General features: G+C 39.9%; 2 protein-coding genes across 5 annotated transcripts in view; both read right to left on the bottom strand.

The window, feature by feature from the left end:
• LOC138583751 (protein LYRIC-like) overlaps positions 1-2,030 on the bottom strand; it is a 57,544-nt gene extending 55,514 nt beyond the window's left edge. Inside the window, exons 1-2 of the mRNA XM_069655720.1 lie at positions 1,342-2,030; positions 967-1,086 (exon numbers count right to left, since the gene is read on the bottom strand). Coding sequence (XP_069511821.1) covers positions 967-1,086; positions 1,342-1,677 — 456 coding nt within the window. The 5' untranslated portion in view covers positions 1,678-2,030. The remainder of the gene's footprint in view (positions 1-966; positions 1,087-1,341) is intronic.
• Positions 2,031-2,663: 633 nt separating this feature from the next.
• Positions 2,664-20,054, bottom strand: part of ubr5 (ubiquitin protein ligase E3 component n-recognin 5) — an 85,131-nt gene continuing 67,740 nt past the window's right edge. Inside the window, exons 40-58 of one of the 4 annotated variants that reach the window (XM_069657066.1) lie at positions 16,397-16,608; positions 15,842-16,075; positions 13,830-13,903; positions 13,548-13,720; positions 12,501-12,650; positions 11,929-12,146; positions 11,464-11,584; positions 10,750-11,122; positions 10,496-10,583; positions 10,248-10,392; positions 9,829-9,959; positions 9,666-9,726; positions 9,260-9,438; positions 9,003-9,087; positions 8,738-8,893; positions 5,684-5,797; positions 5,386-5,530; positions 5,155-5,240; positions 2,664-3,416 (exon numbers count right to left, since the gene is read on the bottom strand). In XM_069657066.1, coding sequence (XP_069513167.1) covers positions 3,204-3,416; positions 5,155-5,240; positions 5,386-5,530; positions 5,684-5,797; positions 8,738-8,893; positions 9,003-9,087; positions 9,260-9,438; positions 9,666-9,726; positions 9,829-9,959; positions 10,248-10,392; positions 10,496-10,583; positions 10,750-11,122; positions 11,464-11,584; positions 11,929-12,146; positions 12,501-12,650; positions 13,548-13,720; positions 13,830-13,903; positions 15,842-16,075; positions 16,397-16,608 — 2,958 coding nt within the window. In that variant the 3' untranslated portion in view covers positions 2,664-3,203. The remainder of the gene's footprint in view (positions 3,417-5,154; positions 5,241-5,385; positions 5,531-5,683; positions 5,798-8,737; positions 8,894-9,002; positions 9,088-9,259; positions 9,439-9,665; positions 9,727-9,828; positions 9,960-10,247; positions 10,393-10,495; positions 10,584-10,749; positions 11,123-11,463; positions 11,585-11,928; positions 12,147-12,500; positions 12,651-13,547; positions 13,721-13,829; positions 13,904-15,841; positions 16,076-16,396; positions 16,609-20,054) is intronic. The other 3 variants (XM_069657067.1, XM_069657068.1, XM_069657069.1) reach the window with 3 other exon arrangements.

Genomic DNA, 20,054 nt, shown 5'->3' with positions numbered 1-20,054 from the left:
GATATGGGCACGATGATTGTTTACACTGCGTATTAGAACTGCGTATGTATGCCGATGTCAGCGTTGCGGAGCGGACCCTCTTTTGCCGTTAGAAGTAAACTGGTTCCGCTGTTGTTTATATGGTTGCCAAGACTTCACGAGTTCACTGTTTCAGTGGTCTTCCTCAATGAGGAGAGGATGGACGATCGTTGATTTGCAGAGTTGTTCAATTACAACTTCTGAAGCAGCGGCTGCAACAATTCATTAAATGTATGTGGCTGAAACACTGCTGCTTCTCCAAGTCCGCCGCATTTAGAAAATAAAGAATGACATGTTGTCATCTCAGATGGTGGATGTGTACCCGGGGACAGCACACACAGGCATGATGGGGAAAAAAGGCGATCGTTAGGTAGGTAACTGCAACAGGTATGTGCAGAGATGTTCAAGGTGTGTGGACACAAGTTAGCGCAGACTCAGAGAGAGGGATTAATCGCAACCCAGAAGTGTTATTGCACCTGTGAGGGCGGGGCAACTGCTGTTGATTATTTCACGATTGGTTCGAGAAAATGTATGATGACATAAATATCTTCACTGACCACGCCCAATTTAACCCTTGCGTCAGGGAAGTTAACAAAGTAAGAATGGCAATAACTCCAGTTTGGATTAAAAGTCATTTCTAAAACATTTAACATGCTTACAAGTATGTACATAAGACTTTAAATTGCATAGTGAGAAGGATTTTGTGGATTTGGGTTTCCAGGGGCTTTAAGAAACATGGATTTCTCTCAACAGCTTGTCATTGACGAGAACCCCCCCCCAAAGAAAATAATCATGTGACATCTATTTGCTGTCATCTATTAGATGTCTTCTAAGCAGCAACAAACATTTATACAAACATATTCGGTGCACCTCTATCACACTGGACGATTTAATCTGTTCAAGTCATAGATATGTTGTGTGTTGGCACGCCTTGATAGAGCAAATTACCTCTGTAACTTTTTCAGCCTTTGCTTCTGGTGGGGGCGAGTGGTGATATGGCACACTCTCTTTCGACATTATGGCTTCTTCATGTGGTTCAGTTACAGCTCTCCCATTTGGCTGGGCTTTCTGGAAGGCATCGATAAAGAAAAAATGTAAAGGGCCATGTCCATTTTCAGTCAAATTCCTTTCCTTTCATCAAGCATTTAATATGAAACACCACACAAAGCTAGCATTGCAGGGCGGACGCTCACCTGAAGCTGGCTATGGTTGTAAAAAATAACAGAGATTTAACTTTCACTTGGATGTTAGCCTAACAGCTCACTTCGCTAACGGTACGGCTATAAACCTAGAAAAATAAGTTGACTGGTTTCATTTACGTGCCTTGTCTGCCTTCTTTCTCTTTTTCTTCGGTTCGTCGAATTTAATGAGTTTAGAGTTAACGACTCCTCGCTTTAATCCAAAGCTGTTGTCAACGGGCCTTACAGCGGGTCGTTTCTTGAAGACAGCCCGGCAGACTGAGGCCCAAAGACCGACCATCAGCACCACACCAGTACATGCCGCTGAGAGGATCACCCATGTCGGAATAAGCTCCGGCTTCAGTCCCAAATTGACGCCGAGCTCGGAGTGCAGCAGCCCCAGGCCTTTAGACAACAGTTCATTCAGACGATTTGTAATCGACTCGACCTGCTGAGAGGCGGCGTCCAGCCACTGTTCCATTTATTGTGTTTTTCAAACAGACCGATAAGTCACGCTGTTCTTGCCGTTGCTCTAGCCTGCAGTGCTAATTAAAAATAACGGAACGATTTCGACATGATGAAAACCAATAAATTCATCCCATCATCAGCCAGCATCATCAGCCTAGGCAAACAGCCAGCTAACTAAATGTTGTGTGGGTTGCGGTGACAAAACAGATTAAAATAAGATTGCAACCATTAGCTGGACACCGAGGTGCATGCGCTGTGAACGCGAGTATAGCAGGTTCACCTCATACGGCTCCGTTTTGACTTAAGGAAATGCGTTGCCTTCACTGTTACTTGTAAACCGAAGGTTCCACTGTGTAAATCGTAACCGCGTGGTAACTGTTCAAAAGTTGAACAAAATAGTGTGGCCATTTCAAAAACTAGTGGCCCGTTTAATTGTTGTCAATATTCGATATCTGTTGCGTCGTAGACTCACGTAAAGTACATTCTGATGTTTCGGCCCAGCCTACTTAACTATGCACCCCTTTTCATAAAATATTTAAAAGCCACCGCAAATGAGCCCTGAAACTCCAAAGACGTGGTCGGGGCTACGATGATTCGGTTCAAAATTTGAAGTCCTACTTCAGGAAATTAAAAAAAAGTGCGGTGTGTTTACTGAACTTCGTCCAATGCTTTGTCAATCAGTTTAACACTTGCATCCGAGGCTGCGGTTTCATCCATACAAATTTTGCGATTTTGCAAAGCTTCTTTCTGTAAGACTTTTCTTCACGTTAATTTATATGCAAACATGCTTTCATATCATTTCCAATAAATCTAGTGCAAAGCAGTGAATTTAAACACCTAAATTTAAATAATAGTACTAATAACAGTGGCACTACAGTTGCGTGCATAGCTGGTCGAGTCACAGATAAGCAGCCTCATAGCACACTTGTACAACAGTAACACACTTCACTTGCACTGAGGCCCTACTGAAGCCCCTTATTAAAAAAAAGACGAGGCAACTTATTTGCATCCAAGTTTATTTTGAAATTCCCTACTCCCACCTGTACAAGAAAAAGAGGACGTTCCACAAAGGCAGCAGTGAACTGTCATTGATCATACTTTTTCAGGGAAGGGGAAAAACTTATAGTCACAGTGTGTCATTTCTTCTTTCAAATACTTTTACTGCTGTCATCTTTGGCTGGGTTTTGGCTGACAGCCTTCTGTCGAACCACATTCCTGGGAAGCAAAGGTTTAAGCCAATAGAGCAGGGCTGTGGGCTTTATATTTTACAGTGCCAATGGAGGAATGTTCTGGACTGTATACCTCTTTTTCTGAAACACACAAAAAATCGACAAAAATAAAAAACAATAAGCTGTTTGTGTTCATAATACAAACAAATATTACCGTCTAGGGAGATAGCGACAGTATGTCGAATTTCATAAAACTGTATAGACGGAAAATTAATCTACAAAAAAGGAGCTAGGTAAATAATTCACAACAGTAAACAGGTTTTCTTATTCCTTTTTTTTTTTTTTTTTTTAACTCTTTTCTGTTGAACCACTACACAAAACCGAAATTCTTGGTCTTGATGGCTAGCAGGAGTTTCTGTTTAAGTATCTGTTTTGAAGAATATAGTGGCACATAAAGGCGTGAGATGCAGGTATTGGCTGTGGGGAGGTGCTGGTCGTCTGGAGGCCGGATGGTGATGGAGGGCATTGGCTGGAAGCCCTCCTCGCTGGCTGGTAGAGATGGGCTGGAGGTCCAGAAGTACACCTGAGGATAAGAACATCATTATTCACATTTGCCATTTCCATATGATGAGCACTGTATGAATTTTAACAGTTTGCGATCTTTTGAAATGATCTTTTTTTCAGACATTTTTTGGACCATGTTTGAGTAGAAATAGCTAACGTCTGTTCTGTAGTAAATAAAAAGACTTTAAAATCCAGCTGTAAATATTTAAGTAACATCCTGACAATGCATGCTATTATGCATTATGTTGATGCAAAAATGCTACCAGGCTTTATATGTGAACTAACTTTTGGTACCTTTACTCTTATTATTATTAACATATTGAATAAAAATGAGCATATTATTGTTGCCCTGATATTTTTTGTTTCTTGGGGCCTGGACATGGTATTGAAAAAGGCATACACATCTATTGTGGACCAACTGACATTAAAAACAACATCCAACTGCATAATTCAAAATCTTGTCAGAGTACAGCTTAAGTGAAGAAGTAAACTATGTTTTTTCTTTCATTGGATTTTTGCATCGGCAACATTAGACTACCCGGTAAATTGGAGTCTATTACTATTTAAATTAAAAAACAAACTCATTTTGCGTTGTCCTTTACAAAAAGAGAGACACTTCAGAATACAGGAAATAAAGGTTTTGATTTCAAAATTTCATGGGGTAGAACTCCCAGACCCCTGGGATTGTACAAATACCCCTGATCTAGGGGATGTGTAATTTTAATTCACCTTACCTTAATTTTTCTATTGTAAGTCTACCGCCTGTTATAAATATGGCTACACTCTTCTACTCACATAACTCTTGCAAATGTTTATGCAACAAAAATATGACTTTATTTCCTTTATGTCTTAATTTTGACATAATCCCCTACCTGCATTCTTACTCATTAGTATAGAAGTTATGGTCTCTCAAAAAGTGCTTCTATTATTCATTGTTTTCTGCAAAATGTTTTATCTCTGAGACATTTTGTTTTCTAATTCTATCTGCAAGAAATTATTAATTTTTTTCACATGTTCTTAAATCCTACTCAAAAATGTATTACATCTTATACTCATTTACAAGACCATATACAGTATATTAAAATATGGATAGTATGGTTCCATATGGTAGTAAGGCAATATCCGATCATGCTCATGTAGTCCTAAAGAACAAAACCCAGTAGCCACTAAAACATCATTAATGGCCCATTAAGTTATTAGTTTTGTTTCTACTTACATTGTGACATTCCTGAATATAAATTTGTTTGTCAGGAGATCACCTACTATTTGGGAACTATCTGGGACAACTATAAATTTAGGGTGGCTGTGCCTCAGTGGTAGAGTCGGTCGTTGGTCATGTATATCCTATTGTCAACTTATTTTATACATTTCACTTTATTTGCTTTATTTTTATACCGACATTTTGTACTGATATATCATATCAGATCATATCATACAATATGGCTATATCGTTGGACTTAAAACTAATACGGTTGGAAAGCAAACTAAATTATAAAGAAAAAAAAACAAGCCATTATGTAAAAAAAAAAAATACATCCATGAAAACAGTTTTGAAAAGTGTCCCTTTGGAAGTGATTAAAATGGTTGATTATTCCTCAGTGTTGGGGACCTAATGAACATGGCGTTGTAAATTCTAATCCTAAATCTGAACCTCTTTTAATGGACCTTCAACAACTGACATTGCTTAGCAATCCTGAGAGGTCTGTGGAGTCTTTTTGTTTTTTATTCTAAAAAAATTTTGATGAGTAAAGACTTACCAGGTCTTGCCTCTCAGTCATGCTCATCTTCTCCACTATGGACCAAAACCAGCGTTTAAACTGCAGTAGTTTGTCTGCATTTTCCCCTGTTGGATGAAGTATAAGCCCTTGCTTAATATGTTACAGCAAAAATGGACAACAGTAAATCTTTCATTTCAGAATTATTGCAGGTAAATCAAGCTAAAATTAGATTATGGACAGAACGAAGAAGATGCAGACAGAGCATAATACCAGATTCATCATTGAAGGAGGTGAAGCTGATAAGCATCTGAACATTGACTTCTCCGCAGCCGTTGACCAGCAGCCTGAAGTCCTCCGCTGTCAGGTCCTCCAGGGCATTCTTAGGAAGTACATCCAGTAAACCTTTCCTCATTGCCTGTACCAGATATAAATCAAAGTTGGTGTGAATACATTTTAGTGACAAACATTTTTCTGTGTGCCAAAAAATAGTTATTTAGTGTTCTCCAAAAGTGAGTAGAGTATTCACAGAAAATTAAGAGAGGTTCATTTTTAAATGTGTTCTACTTACATGGAGAGGCTGCTCAGGCACCACAAGCATTCTGTGCTCTGCATATTTCCTGACATACTCATACACGTTGAGAGGAGTAACTGGCATGTTAACCCCACCAGACAGAAGCTCCACCTGAACCAGTAGAAAGTTAGGCACAAACACTTAATAATTAATAGCATAACCACATTTTAGAGTACTATAAACTGTATATGACACATACATACAGTAAAATGTTCAAGTTTCCTTAAAAAATAGAGGTGTTGGTGAGCCTTTGCAATTCTAGTCATGGTTTTACTGTTTCATGTAAGTTTGCTATTAGTAATAGCTCCAGGTAATTATACTCATGTACCCTTTAATGGTTGTGTTTTTAATTGTTAGAGGGGACAGAGAAGAGTTTCTTCTTAAATCAATGACTAATACTTAAGGTATATTGGTGTTTAAAATGAATATGTTTCGAAACAAGATGGATCATAGATGGACACAAAATGAATGGAAAATAGCTACATTTTATCTGCACAACAGTTGTAGAAGTGATCAATCTTAACTCTGTGACTAATCTTATTGTAATTATTGGAGCCGTATCATCTGGAAAACTGTATCATTGTATAACTATTGTAATGACTTACTATACAGCCCTGGGTATACAAATATGTACAAAAATGGTAAAAGTGCACAACCTTTCTTTACCCCAGTCTTACTGCTGATGACAAATAATTGTCCTCACTTGACATAGACATACTGTTGCCTCTCAGTAAGAAACTGTATGTCCACCTTTGGCGGGGTACATACCACAAGATAATCGGGCCGATTTTCGGCATTCGACAATTTGCGATATCAAAGATGTCATTTTGCAATTGTTACGGCTAACAAGTTGCGTATTGCTTTTCCTGTTCATTATAGAAGTACTCCCCTCCACTTTAAATCAATACGAGCATGAGAGATGCCTGTCTGTCTGTGTAAACCCCGCCCCTGCATGCGCGGAGTGTGTGAGTGTGGAGAGGCGGGGGAGCAGAGAGCGCATTTGTCTTCAAAGAATTGAAGACAAGAAGAGCAACTGCATTTTAATGCAAAGAGAGCGGCCATCGTCATTACATGCTGTTTCAGAAAACACCGGGAAACACCGGTGGCAGCGAAGTGATGCCTGCGCAGTAAGCATGAAAAAGTTTTCCTAATATGCCACGCAGACGTTAATGGGCTTAATGAATAAACAAATTACCTTTAATAAAGCCTACATTTCGTTTTCCTTCTTTATTTTGCTTGCAGATTACCATCTAATTGAAATTTTTAGCTTTGCCATATATAGGGTAATAAAGTGGGCAGCTTCGCTATATACTGATTTAAGGATAAACAACATTCAGCTGTGAGTGTGACGAGATGGAGTGTGAGTGGGGAGGGTCTGGTTTGAGAAAGGCCCTGTGCATATATGACCAGTTCAGTCTCACAGCACCACACCAGCATTACCGGCAGCTGGCACTAATGCTTTCTTCTTCTTTCATTAGTTAATGGCGGCAAAAAGCTTTCAGATGTGCTACAGCCACCGTCTGGCAGTAGTACTGCACTACAAGCTGGCACTACTTTTTTGATGCACCTGGAGACATGGCTTCAAGATCCTTGATATGTATGACTCTCAACTTGTGAAATGTCGATAAATAATCCATATAGTAGGGCAGTGATTCTCAAAGTGAGGTCCTAGAACCTATGGGGGTCCGCGGAATAATTATGATAAATTTATAATAAATTCAAAAATGTGCTGTATCATTAAAAACTGCTCGTCAACAAATGAGGTCCATTTGCGCCAATGAAACAAGCATATTGTGTCCATAACTCCCATCCACGTTAGCTTTGGACCAATAGAAACTGAAATGATTGTGACACATCACATCAATCTGTCATGAATCACACAACTCACTCAGACGGCAACAAACCATTCCTGCAGCTGTCTTACTACTGTTCATTTTCTGAAAGATTTTAAGACTTTCTCCCCTCACACAGGTGAACATCCAGGAAACGGACATTGAGATTGTGAAATCATATAAGGACCTGGGTGTCCACCTGAACAATAAACTGGACTGCTCAGACAATTCAAACACACTCTACAAGAAGGGACAAAGTAGACTATCTGCTCAGGAGACTCAGTCATATTGTTTGGAGTAGTCTGCCAGGAAGAGACTAAACAAACTTGTGTCTGCCCAGGGCAGACCAGCTCTGTCCTGGGTTGCCCTCTTGACCCTGTGGAGGTCTGTTGTGTACATTATGCACATATACTGTTCCCTATCTTATTAGCTCTGTAAATATTTTTTAGGATACACTTGTTTACTTACTTATTTTTATATGGTCTTTAATGTTGCACTATCCACTTTGCTGCTGTAACACTGTACATTTTCCCTTACGAATAAAGGATTATCTTATCTTATATTCATATCAGTGGAGCAGCTTCTTCAATGTTTGGTAATTTTACCTGAGGCTTACTAGTCTCTCACATGGTCAGATCTTGTTTTTTAAAGGACCACACGCTTGCTACAGAGCTTTGATGCACTGGCAAGTGCTGTTAGCTTCATTTCTTCCTGAATGTGAACCAATGTCTGTTCAGGCAGAACGTGCAGCCTGCTAACCATCTGCAGCAATAATTTCTGTGGTCTGTTTTCCCTTATTGCTGCAAGCGAATCTGCCACGAAACACATTGATAGTTTACAATTAACAATATAATTAATATATGATATAAATGATCAGTTTTTTTAATAAACTATGTACTATGCTTTCAAAGCCTTAAGAATTTCCTGCCCATTAAGCCGGCAGCGAAGGAAATAACAGACATGTAACAGAGATGAATCAACATTGTAGTAAACAGGGGAGCAGTCAGAAAAGAACAGCGCTGTGTGAGTGCATGTAATGCCCGTGCTGTTTGTTTACATGTACTGCAACACACCAGAACAGTGTGTAAAATCACACCGGGGCAGCACTATGACTATGTTGTTTGGCCTAGAGTAAAAAGCAAAGGCGGCTTAATTGTTAAGCATCAGTACTGAGTCAGATTTCTGTATAAAAAGGGCTAACGACAATGTAGTCTGTTACCTGTCCAGCCCCCTCCTCTTTGCAGAGGTCAATGGCAAAGGCGAGGTCCATGGCAGCAAATACTGCTTCTGCTTCACCAGCCTGAGAATGGCGGATTAGCTGCCGCAGGCTCTCATACATGACTGGGTCAAAGAATGCAAAGTCATGCCAGTTCACCTGCATTAACAAAGATGATAACACAATTTAGAAACTTCATTCCCAAAACATCGTGCAGCCAGTTCCTACTCTAGGTGCATGAACATTTATTAAAAAATATTTTCTTTACCTTTCTCCCAAGCAGCACTTTGATGACATGTCTGTTCAATGTAATTGGACAGAGCTCATTCTGAAGCAGACATAACCCCAGTATTCTGTCAAGGAATATACAACATTGCACTTAGTGTCTCTACTTTGTTTAAGATGTTACTAATTGTCCCTAACTATGTCCTTTCTGGTTAGATTTTTTTTTCTTTAAAAAATTTTTTTAACAAAAACTGAACATGATTCTATTTATTTGGACACAACACAAAGACAATTCACTACCTGCCGATGTTGCGGAAGCAGTTAAGCCTGGCTTCTGTATTCTTGCCAGGTCGAGGAGAGTAGAAGCCTCTTTTGCCAGGCTGGTAGAAGAGAGGAGCATTGTCATCCCCATCATCTGGATCATCCAGCTCCATGTCAACTACACTGCGGGTTGAACCATGACGCTTACGGTTCTCCTGCTACAAGAACACAACAGGGAGGAGAGGACGACTGTTTAGTGTGTTAAGTTTGGCTGTTTGGAAGGTATGCTTTGTATGATGCTTTGTCATTTGAAGTCTAAGGGAAAGAAATATTAGTCAGTATGCCTAACCAACAAAAATGTTTCACAAAAATTATCAACAGATCTTAAATGACAAACCCTACATGCTTTGATTATACAGAGGGCTATCTGAGATGTTAAGTTTACTTGTGCTTTCTCTGGAGCCTCCAGGAGACCCAGGTCCAATATACTGTCAGCACCATTTTCCCTAAAGAGACAGAGATGGTTAGTTTGCAGTTAAAACTTCGTATTAAATAATCGTATTTAGCATTTATGTCTGTTACAGATGTGTAACATTTTACTTTGTTACCTGCCATGTGCAATGAGAAGCTCCATAGCCTCCTCCACCCTTGCTCTGAGAGAATCTTCACTAGCCAGTAGCAGCAGCAGCTGGGCAGGGGACAGCTCCAGCAACATGCCTGTGATTTTACTAGCAAATGCCTAAAGAGAAAAACATATAGCTCATGTAAGTACAATGTAGAACAAGTGTACCTCTTAGACTAACTGGTAGGCACATGTATTTATACAGTAGAGTAAACTCATTTGAAAACCGAGGGAGCTTTATGACAGCGAAGTAAACACAATTGCTCTTTAAATGCATTTCTTCATCTTCCTGTTTGAATGTGCAAATGTCAATTTAATGCCAATCTAGAAAAGGACAAGATATGTTGACCTGTTCTTAAATTGGTAAAAAAAAAAAAGCATAAATAGATGCGAAAGAATTATTACCGGCTGCATAGCATGAACACGTGGGTAGAGTCTTTCACCTAGGGCTTGTCTGTGTGCAGGCAGAGGGTCGGGCTCATCACTTGGGTTACCCTCTGCTGAAGGCCTGAAAGGCCTTGTGTCTATTGACAGCTGTCTCCTTGAGTCTCTGCAAAAGACAAACATACAGGTTTTGTCTCAGTGGGACATAAAAGCTTTTTTTTTTTATTGTAAAAGGAGAATATACGCATTACCGGTAAGTCTGTGATTACCTGTCGCGATCTCTCCGAGATCCCGCTCGAAGCCCTCCACTTCTCCTCTCTCGTTCCCTATCTCTGTTTCTTAAGCGCTGCATTAGATCTACAAACACACATTGAATAGAACAAGTTCACATGTGACCATACATTTTAGTGTAGAAAATATCTTTATTGGTGGTATAACTGAATTTAAGCAACATAAAAGTATACTGAATGTAAACATGAAATAAAGTTCATTAATACGTTATAGTTTCTATGTATTGTCATACTTGAATTGTAATCGTGGTGACACGTACTGCTGGCCTGCATGCCCTTGCTGACACTCTGAGCACAGTCTAGATTCGGCAGCTTATCATTGGAGAGGAGGGCCAGGGCAATTGCCGTGTAGAAGCTGCGTGCCACGCCACTTCCCTCGCCAGGTTCATCTTTGAAGGTGACCTTCACCCGGTGCACGGCCATTGGTGTTGTTGTGCAGCGCCTGCCAAAGTGCGTATTTAGCTGACGCATGGTCTGCTGTATAAGCTGGTCTCGATCCCTGTCCACCTCCAGGGCCAGGTCACGGGACTGCAGGTTCCTCAACTTTTCCATCTCCCGACGGAACTTAGATTCCTTTACCTCAAAGCCGCCTAGCTCTGTGAGGATCTGGAATAAACAATGAAACAATAACAATATTATGAGCCTGCTCACCAACATTAACTATTAAGATGTAAGTAGTGATAGAGGACTCTACTAGGATGCATATGTTCCTCAATTTACACTGAGAGTATACTGTATATAATATTAGGTAAGGCATTTTCTGCACTTAAACAGTTGCATGTGTGCTTATTCATATATTAGTGATGCTTATTCATATATTAATCCATTATCATATCATATACATCATAAAATCTAAAGCATTTAAGCCGGCATAAAAATAGTAATGCTGGACCAACTGGTACTTTGCTTAGTTATAATTATTATTTATTATTTAGATAAAAATGTACAGATCCAGGCTCAGCTCCAACATCCTCCATGAAGACACGACCAAAGAGCTCCAGTGACAGACGCCAGCGGCCTAGTAGCATGTCATGAGAGATCATCATCCCCATGAAACTACAGTGAGGCCTGAACAGAAAGAAGAGAAAGGTGAAAAAAAATTTGAGCAAATTTGGTGCAGCAATTGCATTCATTAGTATATTAAAAAAAATGACAGTACATTAAAACATTCATGGTTTCCGAAGTTATGATCTACATTTTATAGTCTTCTATGATGGCTTTGAAAACTGATGTCTTTTCCAGCATTAGATGCAGAAGTTAGCTGAAAACAGTTCCAGACAGCCATTAATGTCTAAACCGCTGGCAACAAAAGTGAGTATATACATGTATATATGTGTACATACATACATATACACCAATAATTTTGCAATAGCACTTCAGTCAAGCCAAAATCGCATACTAGAATATGGTACCTGAATGATGGGAGAGGAGGTCCATCACTCTCAGTGAGGCCAATCTCAGCAAGAAGGCTGCTCTTCAGCTGGGCAGCAAGGTCATGGGGTGATGGGCCTGGTTTTGAAGTTTCAATCTCCTGCTCTGCCAGCGACTGGTTCCCTGTATTTCCCTGGCCAGTTTCCATACTCATCACATTTTTCAGGTTAGCTGAGTAAGACATCTTAGTGGGCAGGATCTGGTTTGGCAGTGTTCAGATGTCATTTAGTACTATGAACACATGTATGTCTTGAGATTACAGTGTGATGTTGAAAGAATGGATATATGAAAATAGACACGGAACAGATTCAATGTTCTAATATCCACAATAAAATTTCAGCGTATGCAAAACTACCACCATAAATAACATTTCTTGTTTTCAAGTATTTCCAATGCTCTCAAATGCCACTGGAAATAATGAGTAGGACATAATAAATCCTGGAAAGTTCTTTAAGATTTCTATTAAAAGGTTTAATACTTAATGGTGTTTGTTATGAGTGGATATTAGAACACATCTGCCAATGTGTTTGCCCGGTGAAGAGGGGTGATATACCTGAGAGGGGGAGGGTAGAGAGGAGCCCATGTTTACCTCCAGGCAGTTCCTGTCCATGCTTGCTTCAGCCAGGCTTTTGGTTGCCATGCAGGAGGAAGAGTACAAACCCTGAGAGGGACGACCAAACAGATCCTCCTTTCTGGCATTAGGCTGTTAGAGAACAAGCACAATTAGTTAAGCTATCACAATCCTTGGAAACTTAACGATATTACTTGTGGAGTCTAGTGCATGCAGGCCATGGCAGCCTCTGCCGCAGCACTCAAACATCTCTCCAAACTCCAGTTGCATCACATCTGTCAAGACTCGACTTTACAATAAACTGGATAAAAAATTATCCCTTGGCCACACATTACCATCTTGTGGCCATGCATTTTTTTGTTTTTCATCAAATGTCACCAGAGGGGATCCGTACAAACCTGTTTCAATTTCTCCCTGCCACTCCAGTCCCCCTGTGAAACCTATACCATCTTTGTGACTATGGTAGCCCACCTCCTAGCCTGGCAGCCATGTGGGACAACCAATAGGGAGATAGTATGCTGTTAGTTAATCATAGAGAGTTTCCGACTATTACATATAATCATGGAGAAAGTTGTGTCAGTCTAACTAAGTCTAAAGGAATGTTCCACTGCTCACTAGCACTACCCCTTTCGCCACAGAGAAATGAAAAAAAAACCCCCAGAACAAATGGAAACTGGGCACCATAAGGCTAAAAGAAAAATATGGACAAATACTTTGCTAACTAATAAAGAACAGAACGTGTATACAACTTTATATTTGGAAAATACTAGTATGGCATCATACCATCTCGTAATTTCTAACTGTGTTCAAATGTATGTTTAAATCAGAGTGATCGGCCCGGTAATGGTAACTCTTTGAAACGAAAGGTCACGTCTCCTTTTGTTTCCACAGGTAACACTTTTTTTTTGCCTGTTTAAGGTCCATTGAGACATGCATGTCACCTGCCTTGTGGACCATTCACCTTTTACCGTTTATCATTACCAGAATAACCCAAAGAATCACATAAAGGTACTGAATGGTAATTCTGACCTGCAGGAGGTGGGGCTGGTCGGCCAGTGGAATGGCTTCAGCTAGGGGAACATCGAAGGGGTTGGGTGGGATACAGCCCAGGAAGGTCATGGAGTCAGAACGGCGGAAGAAGGGGTGGTTCTGACCTGTTTCAGCTGGAACTGGGTCATCGTCCTTGTCCTGCAAAGTTGAACCTGGGTTGAAGAACAAACAAATCAACGCTGAGCACACACAACAAAATGACAAATCAATTCATTAATATTCATTACACATCTTATAGTAAATATTAGTGATCTGGCTTACTTTGGTTCGTGTCCTCGTCATTCTCATGTTCAGAATCCTCATTGTCCAAACCCAGTTCTAAAATCTCACGATTCCTACAAAAGTTAAAACAGCTATGAGGAACTTTCATTTTGTGTCTGTTTTGGTTGCCCTTGGAGACAAAAGCATTACGCCCTTTGTCACAAAGATCTTGATCTGATTAGCATAAGCATATATTTTGTAAGCAAGTGAAGTGAAGACAACTTTTTACCACTATTATTTGTTTAAACACAGCTGTTTGCAGGATGCATATCAGTGAGGTAATGTTTTTATCTGTGGTTATGTCAGATTGATACATGTAATATGACAGTGAAACGTCATAACTTGGAGAAAACAAGTAATTGAAAGCTGTTTAATGTTTAAAAAGAAATGTTTCAACTTTGACTTTGACTTCATGCAAAGGATGTGTGCTCGCAAATATAGGCAGATGTAAAGATGTAATGTCTTACAAATGAGCCCCTGGTTGTGCCCATACTCTGACATTCCTTACAGAGCAGAACTATTATTCATGACAGGTGAACCTATGGCCATTTGGTATTATCAATGTGTCCTAAGTGATCTGATCACACCTGGCATTAACAAGCCGCTGCAAATGCAGCCTTAGTGACCATTTGTGATCGTGATATAAAACTTTGACCATGAAGCCTGATGGTCCTCTGCAGTTCTGTGGTTTATCAGTGAAATATAGACATGATCTGTCTGTGTTTTCGTGCACATCCCGCTCTACGCATGAACTCTCTCTTCATATTCTTAGAATGACATGAGAAATAAACGAAAGTAAAAGATTTTCTTGAGACACGGGAGAAGTATTAAAACAGTCAAGAATTACAGGCAAGTGGTCTCCTCTTATCCACATGATTGTTGTTGTAGATACAAGGAGAGTGCGCGGTCCTTAATGTAGTATAGGACAGGTGTGTACACACTGCTGGACAAATATCGACAAATGTGTCCAAGACAAACACCAAATGTGGCCTTAGTGATTGTATCTCAATGCGTCTGTGTATACACTTGTACTTAAGGCTGTCCGCTTGAGTGATCTAATCACTCTGGACACATTTTCATACCAAATGTAACTTTGCTAAGTAATAAAGAACAGAATGTGTATACAACTTTATATTTGGAAAATACCTCCGGAACAAAATGTTTACAGTATTTTGTCTGGTTTTCTAGCCACCTTTCCCTTGCCAATGTGATCATAGTGACATAGTAGGAAAAACTTGAGTGTTACAACTTTAACATATACATTTAAGACCCCTGTTCATAAATAAAAGACAAATTCAGATTGGTTTTGAAACCTTTCACATGCCCCAATTGTCTCAATTTGTTTAATGACCAACACCAATGTGTACACACACCCCTACTTCTTTTTTTTTGGCAAACATACTTCTAACTTTTAAACTATGCTTTAGAAAACATTATAACAGGCTCCTTTTGGTATTTGCCATGTCAATCAGTTTGTCTGGATTGGACCGTGGACAGCGATGACAGTCATTATGAATAACCATGCTATACTACTATAAAACTGCTATAATACTATAAAAAAATGTTTATATTGTCATTGATTGCCTGATTTGCTTTTCCAGGTCATATAGAGGCATCAGTATTAATTTGATACTGTTTTAAAACCAGTTAAAACATCTCATAGAAGGTTTGATTTTAAATGGATAACAAATACTGTTAAAAAATATTTGTCGTCAAAGAAGTGCTTATTATAAAGTTTAACGCTTGAATGCTCAAATGCCCCATCAACCATAATTTTTGATGTTTAATTTATAAAGCAAAGACAAAATAATGTAAAAAGGCTATCATATGCAATTCTATGCAAATAATTATTTGTCTAGGGACACAGATTTCAATCAAAAACAACATAATCAAAAAGTGCAAAGTTTTGACATTTTTCCCACATTTACTAATACTATGAAGAGGGAAAAGCTGAAGTAAACTATCAGTATTTTAATATAAAGACGGCATTATTCCTGGTCTTATACATTTACCTTTTTCTGTCCATTTGTTGGTTGTCCAAATTAGTCTGCTGGTTCATGGCTTTAATCCAGTAGATAAGAGCCTGGAAAACGTATGCCACATGTTTGAGTGAGCACACATCCAGCACAGGAAGTACATCAGAGTGCTCATCATTGTGGGAGCGCATCAGTGATAAGGCATAATTCAGGAAGTCTCCCCGCGCTGACATCATGCCGTGGCGAGCTGTCAGTAAGGTTGCTGCTCTCCTGAAACAAATACAAAACACAAACAAACATACACACTTAATTAACCCAACTTGAATTCAAAATAAGTTGTGCACCAAATATTTTGTGCAAGCACAGCTGGATTGAACTTAGATAGGGACTGTGAATACACTAATGGATACTTAGGGAGTAGTCTTTACTTTTCTGCAGTTTCTCAGTTATCTTGTTGATTTTGTGTGTGACAAGACTCACACAGTGTTCTACCAAGACTTATTATCACCCAACCATTATCAACTGATCAGACTAATAAGGATGAGAAAGATGAATTACAAAAACTTGGTTTATTAATGTATGTCTTTTTACCTGCGTCCTTCCAGGGTGCGAAGGCTGGCCTCCTCACGAGCTGTCATACGCTCCCTGCGAGCGGAGTGCTGGGAAGCATGGAGCGGATGACTGGGATGACCTGGGTCACCAGCAGAGGACAGGGCTGAGCCATATCTTAACTGAGCTTCCGTTGAATCCATGATGGACACCATCCAGTTCCAGGTGGGGATCAGCTTTTCTTCAACATAGTTCTGGTACAACGAATGACAAACATTTCACACATTTTTTCTACTTACTGGACAGATCAGAATTTTATTAAAAACATAAACTTGAAACTGAATTCCTTTTAACTTAAAACTGAATGTAATATTCTGAAATTGAATAGTTTCTCTGAAACTGTATTTTATCCTCAATAAAAATTCAAATTGAGTTCTCACAATTCAAATTCAGTTCTTGAAATTCAATTTCAATTTACTGAGACACATCAGGTTGATGAGGTAGAGCAATCGAGTGCAGATTTACAGCACTCCTATTTGGCCAACTATTGCACCTATACCATTTCCTTCACTACATGGATCCATGGACTTCCAGGAAGGACAAGCTCAATTCTGCAATTAAGGCTTAACAATACAAATTCAAGAAACACTTTACAATAATGGTGGGCTCGTATGCATTTGTTAAAACTTAATTAATGAGGGCTCATGAGGAACTAAGACACTCATTAATGATTACCACATCAGCAACAAAAAAAGTGTAATGATGATTCACATACTGACTTATACACTGAACAAAAATATAAATGCAACACTTTTGTTTTTGCTCCCATTTTTCATGAGCTGAACTCAAAGATCTAAGACTTTTTCTATGTCCACAAAAGGCCTATTTTTATATATTGTTCACACATTTGTCTTAATCTGTGTTAGTGAGCACTTCTCCTTTGCCAAGATAATCCATCCACCTCACAGGTGTGGCATATCAAGATGCTGATTAGACAGCATGATTATTGCACAGGTGTGCCTTAGGCTGGCCACAATAAAAGGCCACTCTAAAATGTGCAGTTTGATCACCCATTACAGTGCCACAGATTTGAGGGCAATTGGCATGCTGACTACAGGAATGTCCACCAGAGCTGTTGCCCATGAATTGAATGTTCCTTTCTACCATAAGCCGTCTCCAAAGGCGTTTCAGAGAATTTGGCAGTACATCCAACCGGCCTCACAACCTCAGACCACGTGAAACAACACCAGCCCAGGACCTCCACATCCAGCATCTTCACCTCCAAGATCGTCTGAGACCAGCCACCCAGACAGCTGCTGCAACAATCGGTTTGCATAACCAAAGAATTTCTGCACAAACTGTCAGAAACCGTCTCAGGGAAGCTCATCTGCATGCTCGTCGTCCTCATCGGGGTCTCCACCTGACTGCAGTTCGTTGTCGTAACCGACTTGAGTGGGCAAATGCTCGCATTCGATGGCGTATGGCACTTTGGAGAGGTGTTTCTCTTCACGGATGAATCCCGGTTTTCACTGTACAGGGCAGATGGCAGACATCGTGTATGGTGTCGTGTGGGTAAGCGGTTTGCTGATGTCAACGTTGTGAATCGAGTGGCCCATGGTGGCGGTGGGGTTATGGTATGGGCAGGCGTATGTTATGGACAACGAACACAGGTGCATTTTATTGATGGTATTTTGAATGCACAGAGATACCGTGACAAGATCCTGAGGCCCATTGTTGTGCCATTCATCCAAGACCATCACCTCATGTTGCAGCATGATAATGCACGGCCCCATGTTGCAAGGATCTGTGCTAGAGCCTGACCGATTTATTGGTCGGCCGATATTCGCACTTTGCAGATATATCGGTATCGGCGTAAATGTCCTTCAATATTAATTTATTTGATTTTTTTCAGTGCTGTGGGAAAAAGCCAAATGACAAATAGAGGGCGCAGTTTTAACTTGGACAACATGAGAGCTAAGCTCTCAGTTTCCTTTATCAAAATACAACTGAAGTCAAGAAATGAAACAGCCACCTCACTCATGGTTAAACTATAAACCAGCACAAAAATGACAAATACCAACATATGCAGAACATATGTTCTAAACAGACACATTAAAAACACTAACAAAATATTTTTTTGCATTTTGGAACATAAATAGCAAACTTAACAACTTAAAATACTCAGTCAGCACTAGGCAGCAGGCATGATGGGAGGATGTCTCTATTGCTGCCAGAGTGCGCGTCACAGCTGAGCAGAGCAGCACACACAGCGAAGGGAAGCATTATCTTTCCCATACTGAACGAAACATTGTGAACAACAAACTCATGTTAAAATCACAGTAATCAGCCAAAGAAAGCTTGCTTTCAGAGCAGAGAGATAGCCATGTCACCGTGATGCTATGTTTTGATTGTGTCCCGACCTGCTGACTGTTGGCTGAGCTCCAGACCTCTGCCCGGCGATAGACCGTCTATAGAACGTCTATAGAACGTCCAAAATGCCCCAAACAGAGCAGAATAATAAGAATAGGAACACAGACAAAGGGCAGATCCTCTGCAGATACAGACACCATCTCACACCTCTCCTGGATTATGATGTTGATTAATAGGGAATATTTAATATAGAAAATCCTGCTCATTAAGCCTTTATTACTATTATTAACAGTATCAGTCTGTCAAATGAGTTGGTCTGTGTTTAGTGACTTTTATCTTCAGCAGCACTGTGTGAAGGTGGGAAAAACAAGAAAATCCTTTTTGTTCCAACTTTTGTGTGTTTCTGTGTTATACTCACTTCTATTTAATTTGATATTTTATTTTAGTGCTATTTCAGTTGCTACAGAAACACTATTTTATTTGAATTTTGTATGTCATGCAAATGTGACAATAACTTTTCAGATTTGGAATTTTAATATTTTAATTTCAGATACATTTTGAATATAAGTGAATATATATAGGGGCGGCTGTGGCTCAGTGGTAGAGTCGGTCGTCTTTCAATCGGAAGGTCGGAGGTTCGATCCCCAGCTCCCTCAGGCTACATGTCGAAGTGTCCTTGGGCAAGACACTGAACCCCAAATTGCTCCCGGTGGCATAGCCAACGGGTATGAATGTGTTATCTGATTGACAGTTGGGCACTTTACGTAGCAGCCTCTGCCATCAGTATGAATGTGTGTGTGAATGGGTGAATATGATATGTAGTGTAAAAGCAGCTTTCAGTGGTCGCAAAGACTAGAAAAGCGCTATATAAGTACAGTCCATTTACCATTTACCATATCAGCCGATATATCGATATCAGAATTTTTACTCCCCAATATTGGAATCGGCATCTGCCCCAAAAATCAGTATCGGTCGGGCTCTAATATGTACACAATTCCTGGAAGCTGAAAACATCCCAGTTCTTGCATGGCCAGCATACTCACCGGACATGTCACCGATTGAGCATGTTTGGGATGCTCTGGATCGGCGTATACGACAGCGTGTTCCAGTTCCTGCCAATATCCAGCAGCTTGGCACAGCCATTGAATAAGAGTGGACCAACACTCCACAGGCCACAATCAACAACCTGATCAACTCTATGCAAAGGAGATGTGTTGCACTGCGTGAGGCAAATGGTGGTCACACCAGATACTGACTAGTTTTCTGACCCCCCCAATACAGTAAAACTGCACATTTTAGAGTGGCCTTTTATTGTGTCTTAGATCTTTGA

This window comes from Semicossyphus pulcher, unplaced genomic scaffold (assembly GCF_022749685.1).
Source record: "Semicossyphus pulcher isolate SPU_LCO1_2020_fin unplaced genomic scaffold, fSemPul1.0.p SCAF_9, whole genome shotgun sequence".
NCBI classification, from domain to species: Eukaryota; Metazoa; Chordata; class Actinopteri; order Labriformes; family Labridae; genus Semicossyphus; species Semicossyphus pulcher.
The sequence above is the reverse complement of the archived record's forward strand: the minus strand, read 5'-3'. Positions and strand labels throughout refer to the sequence as shown.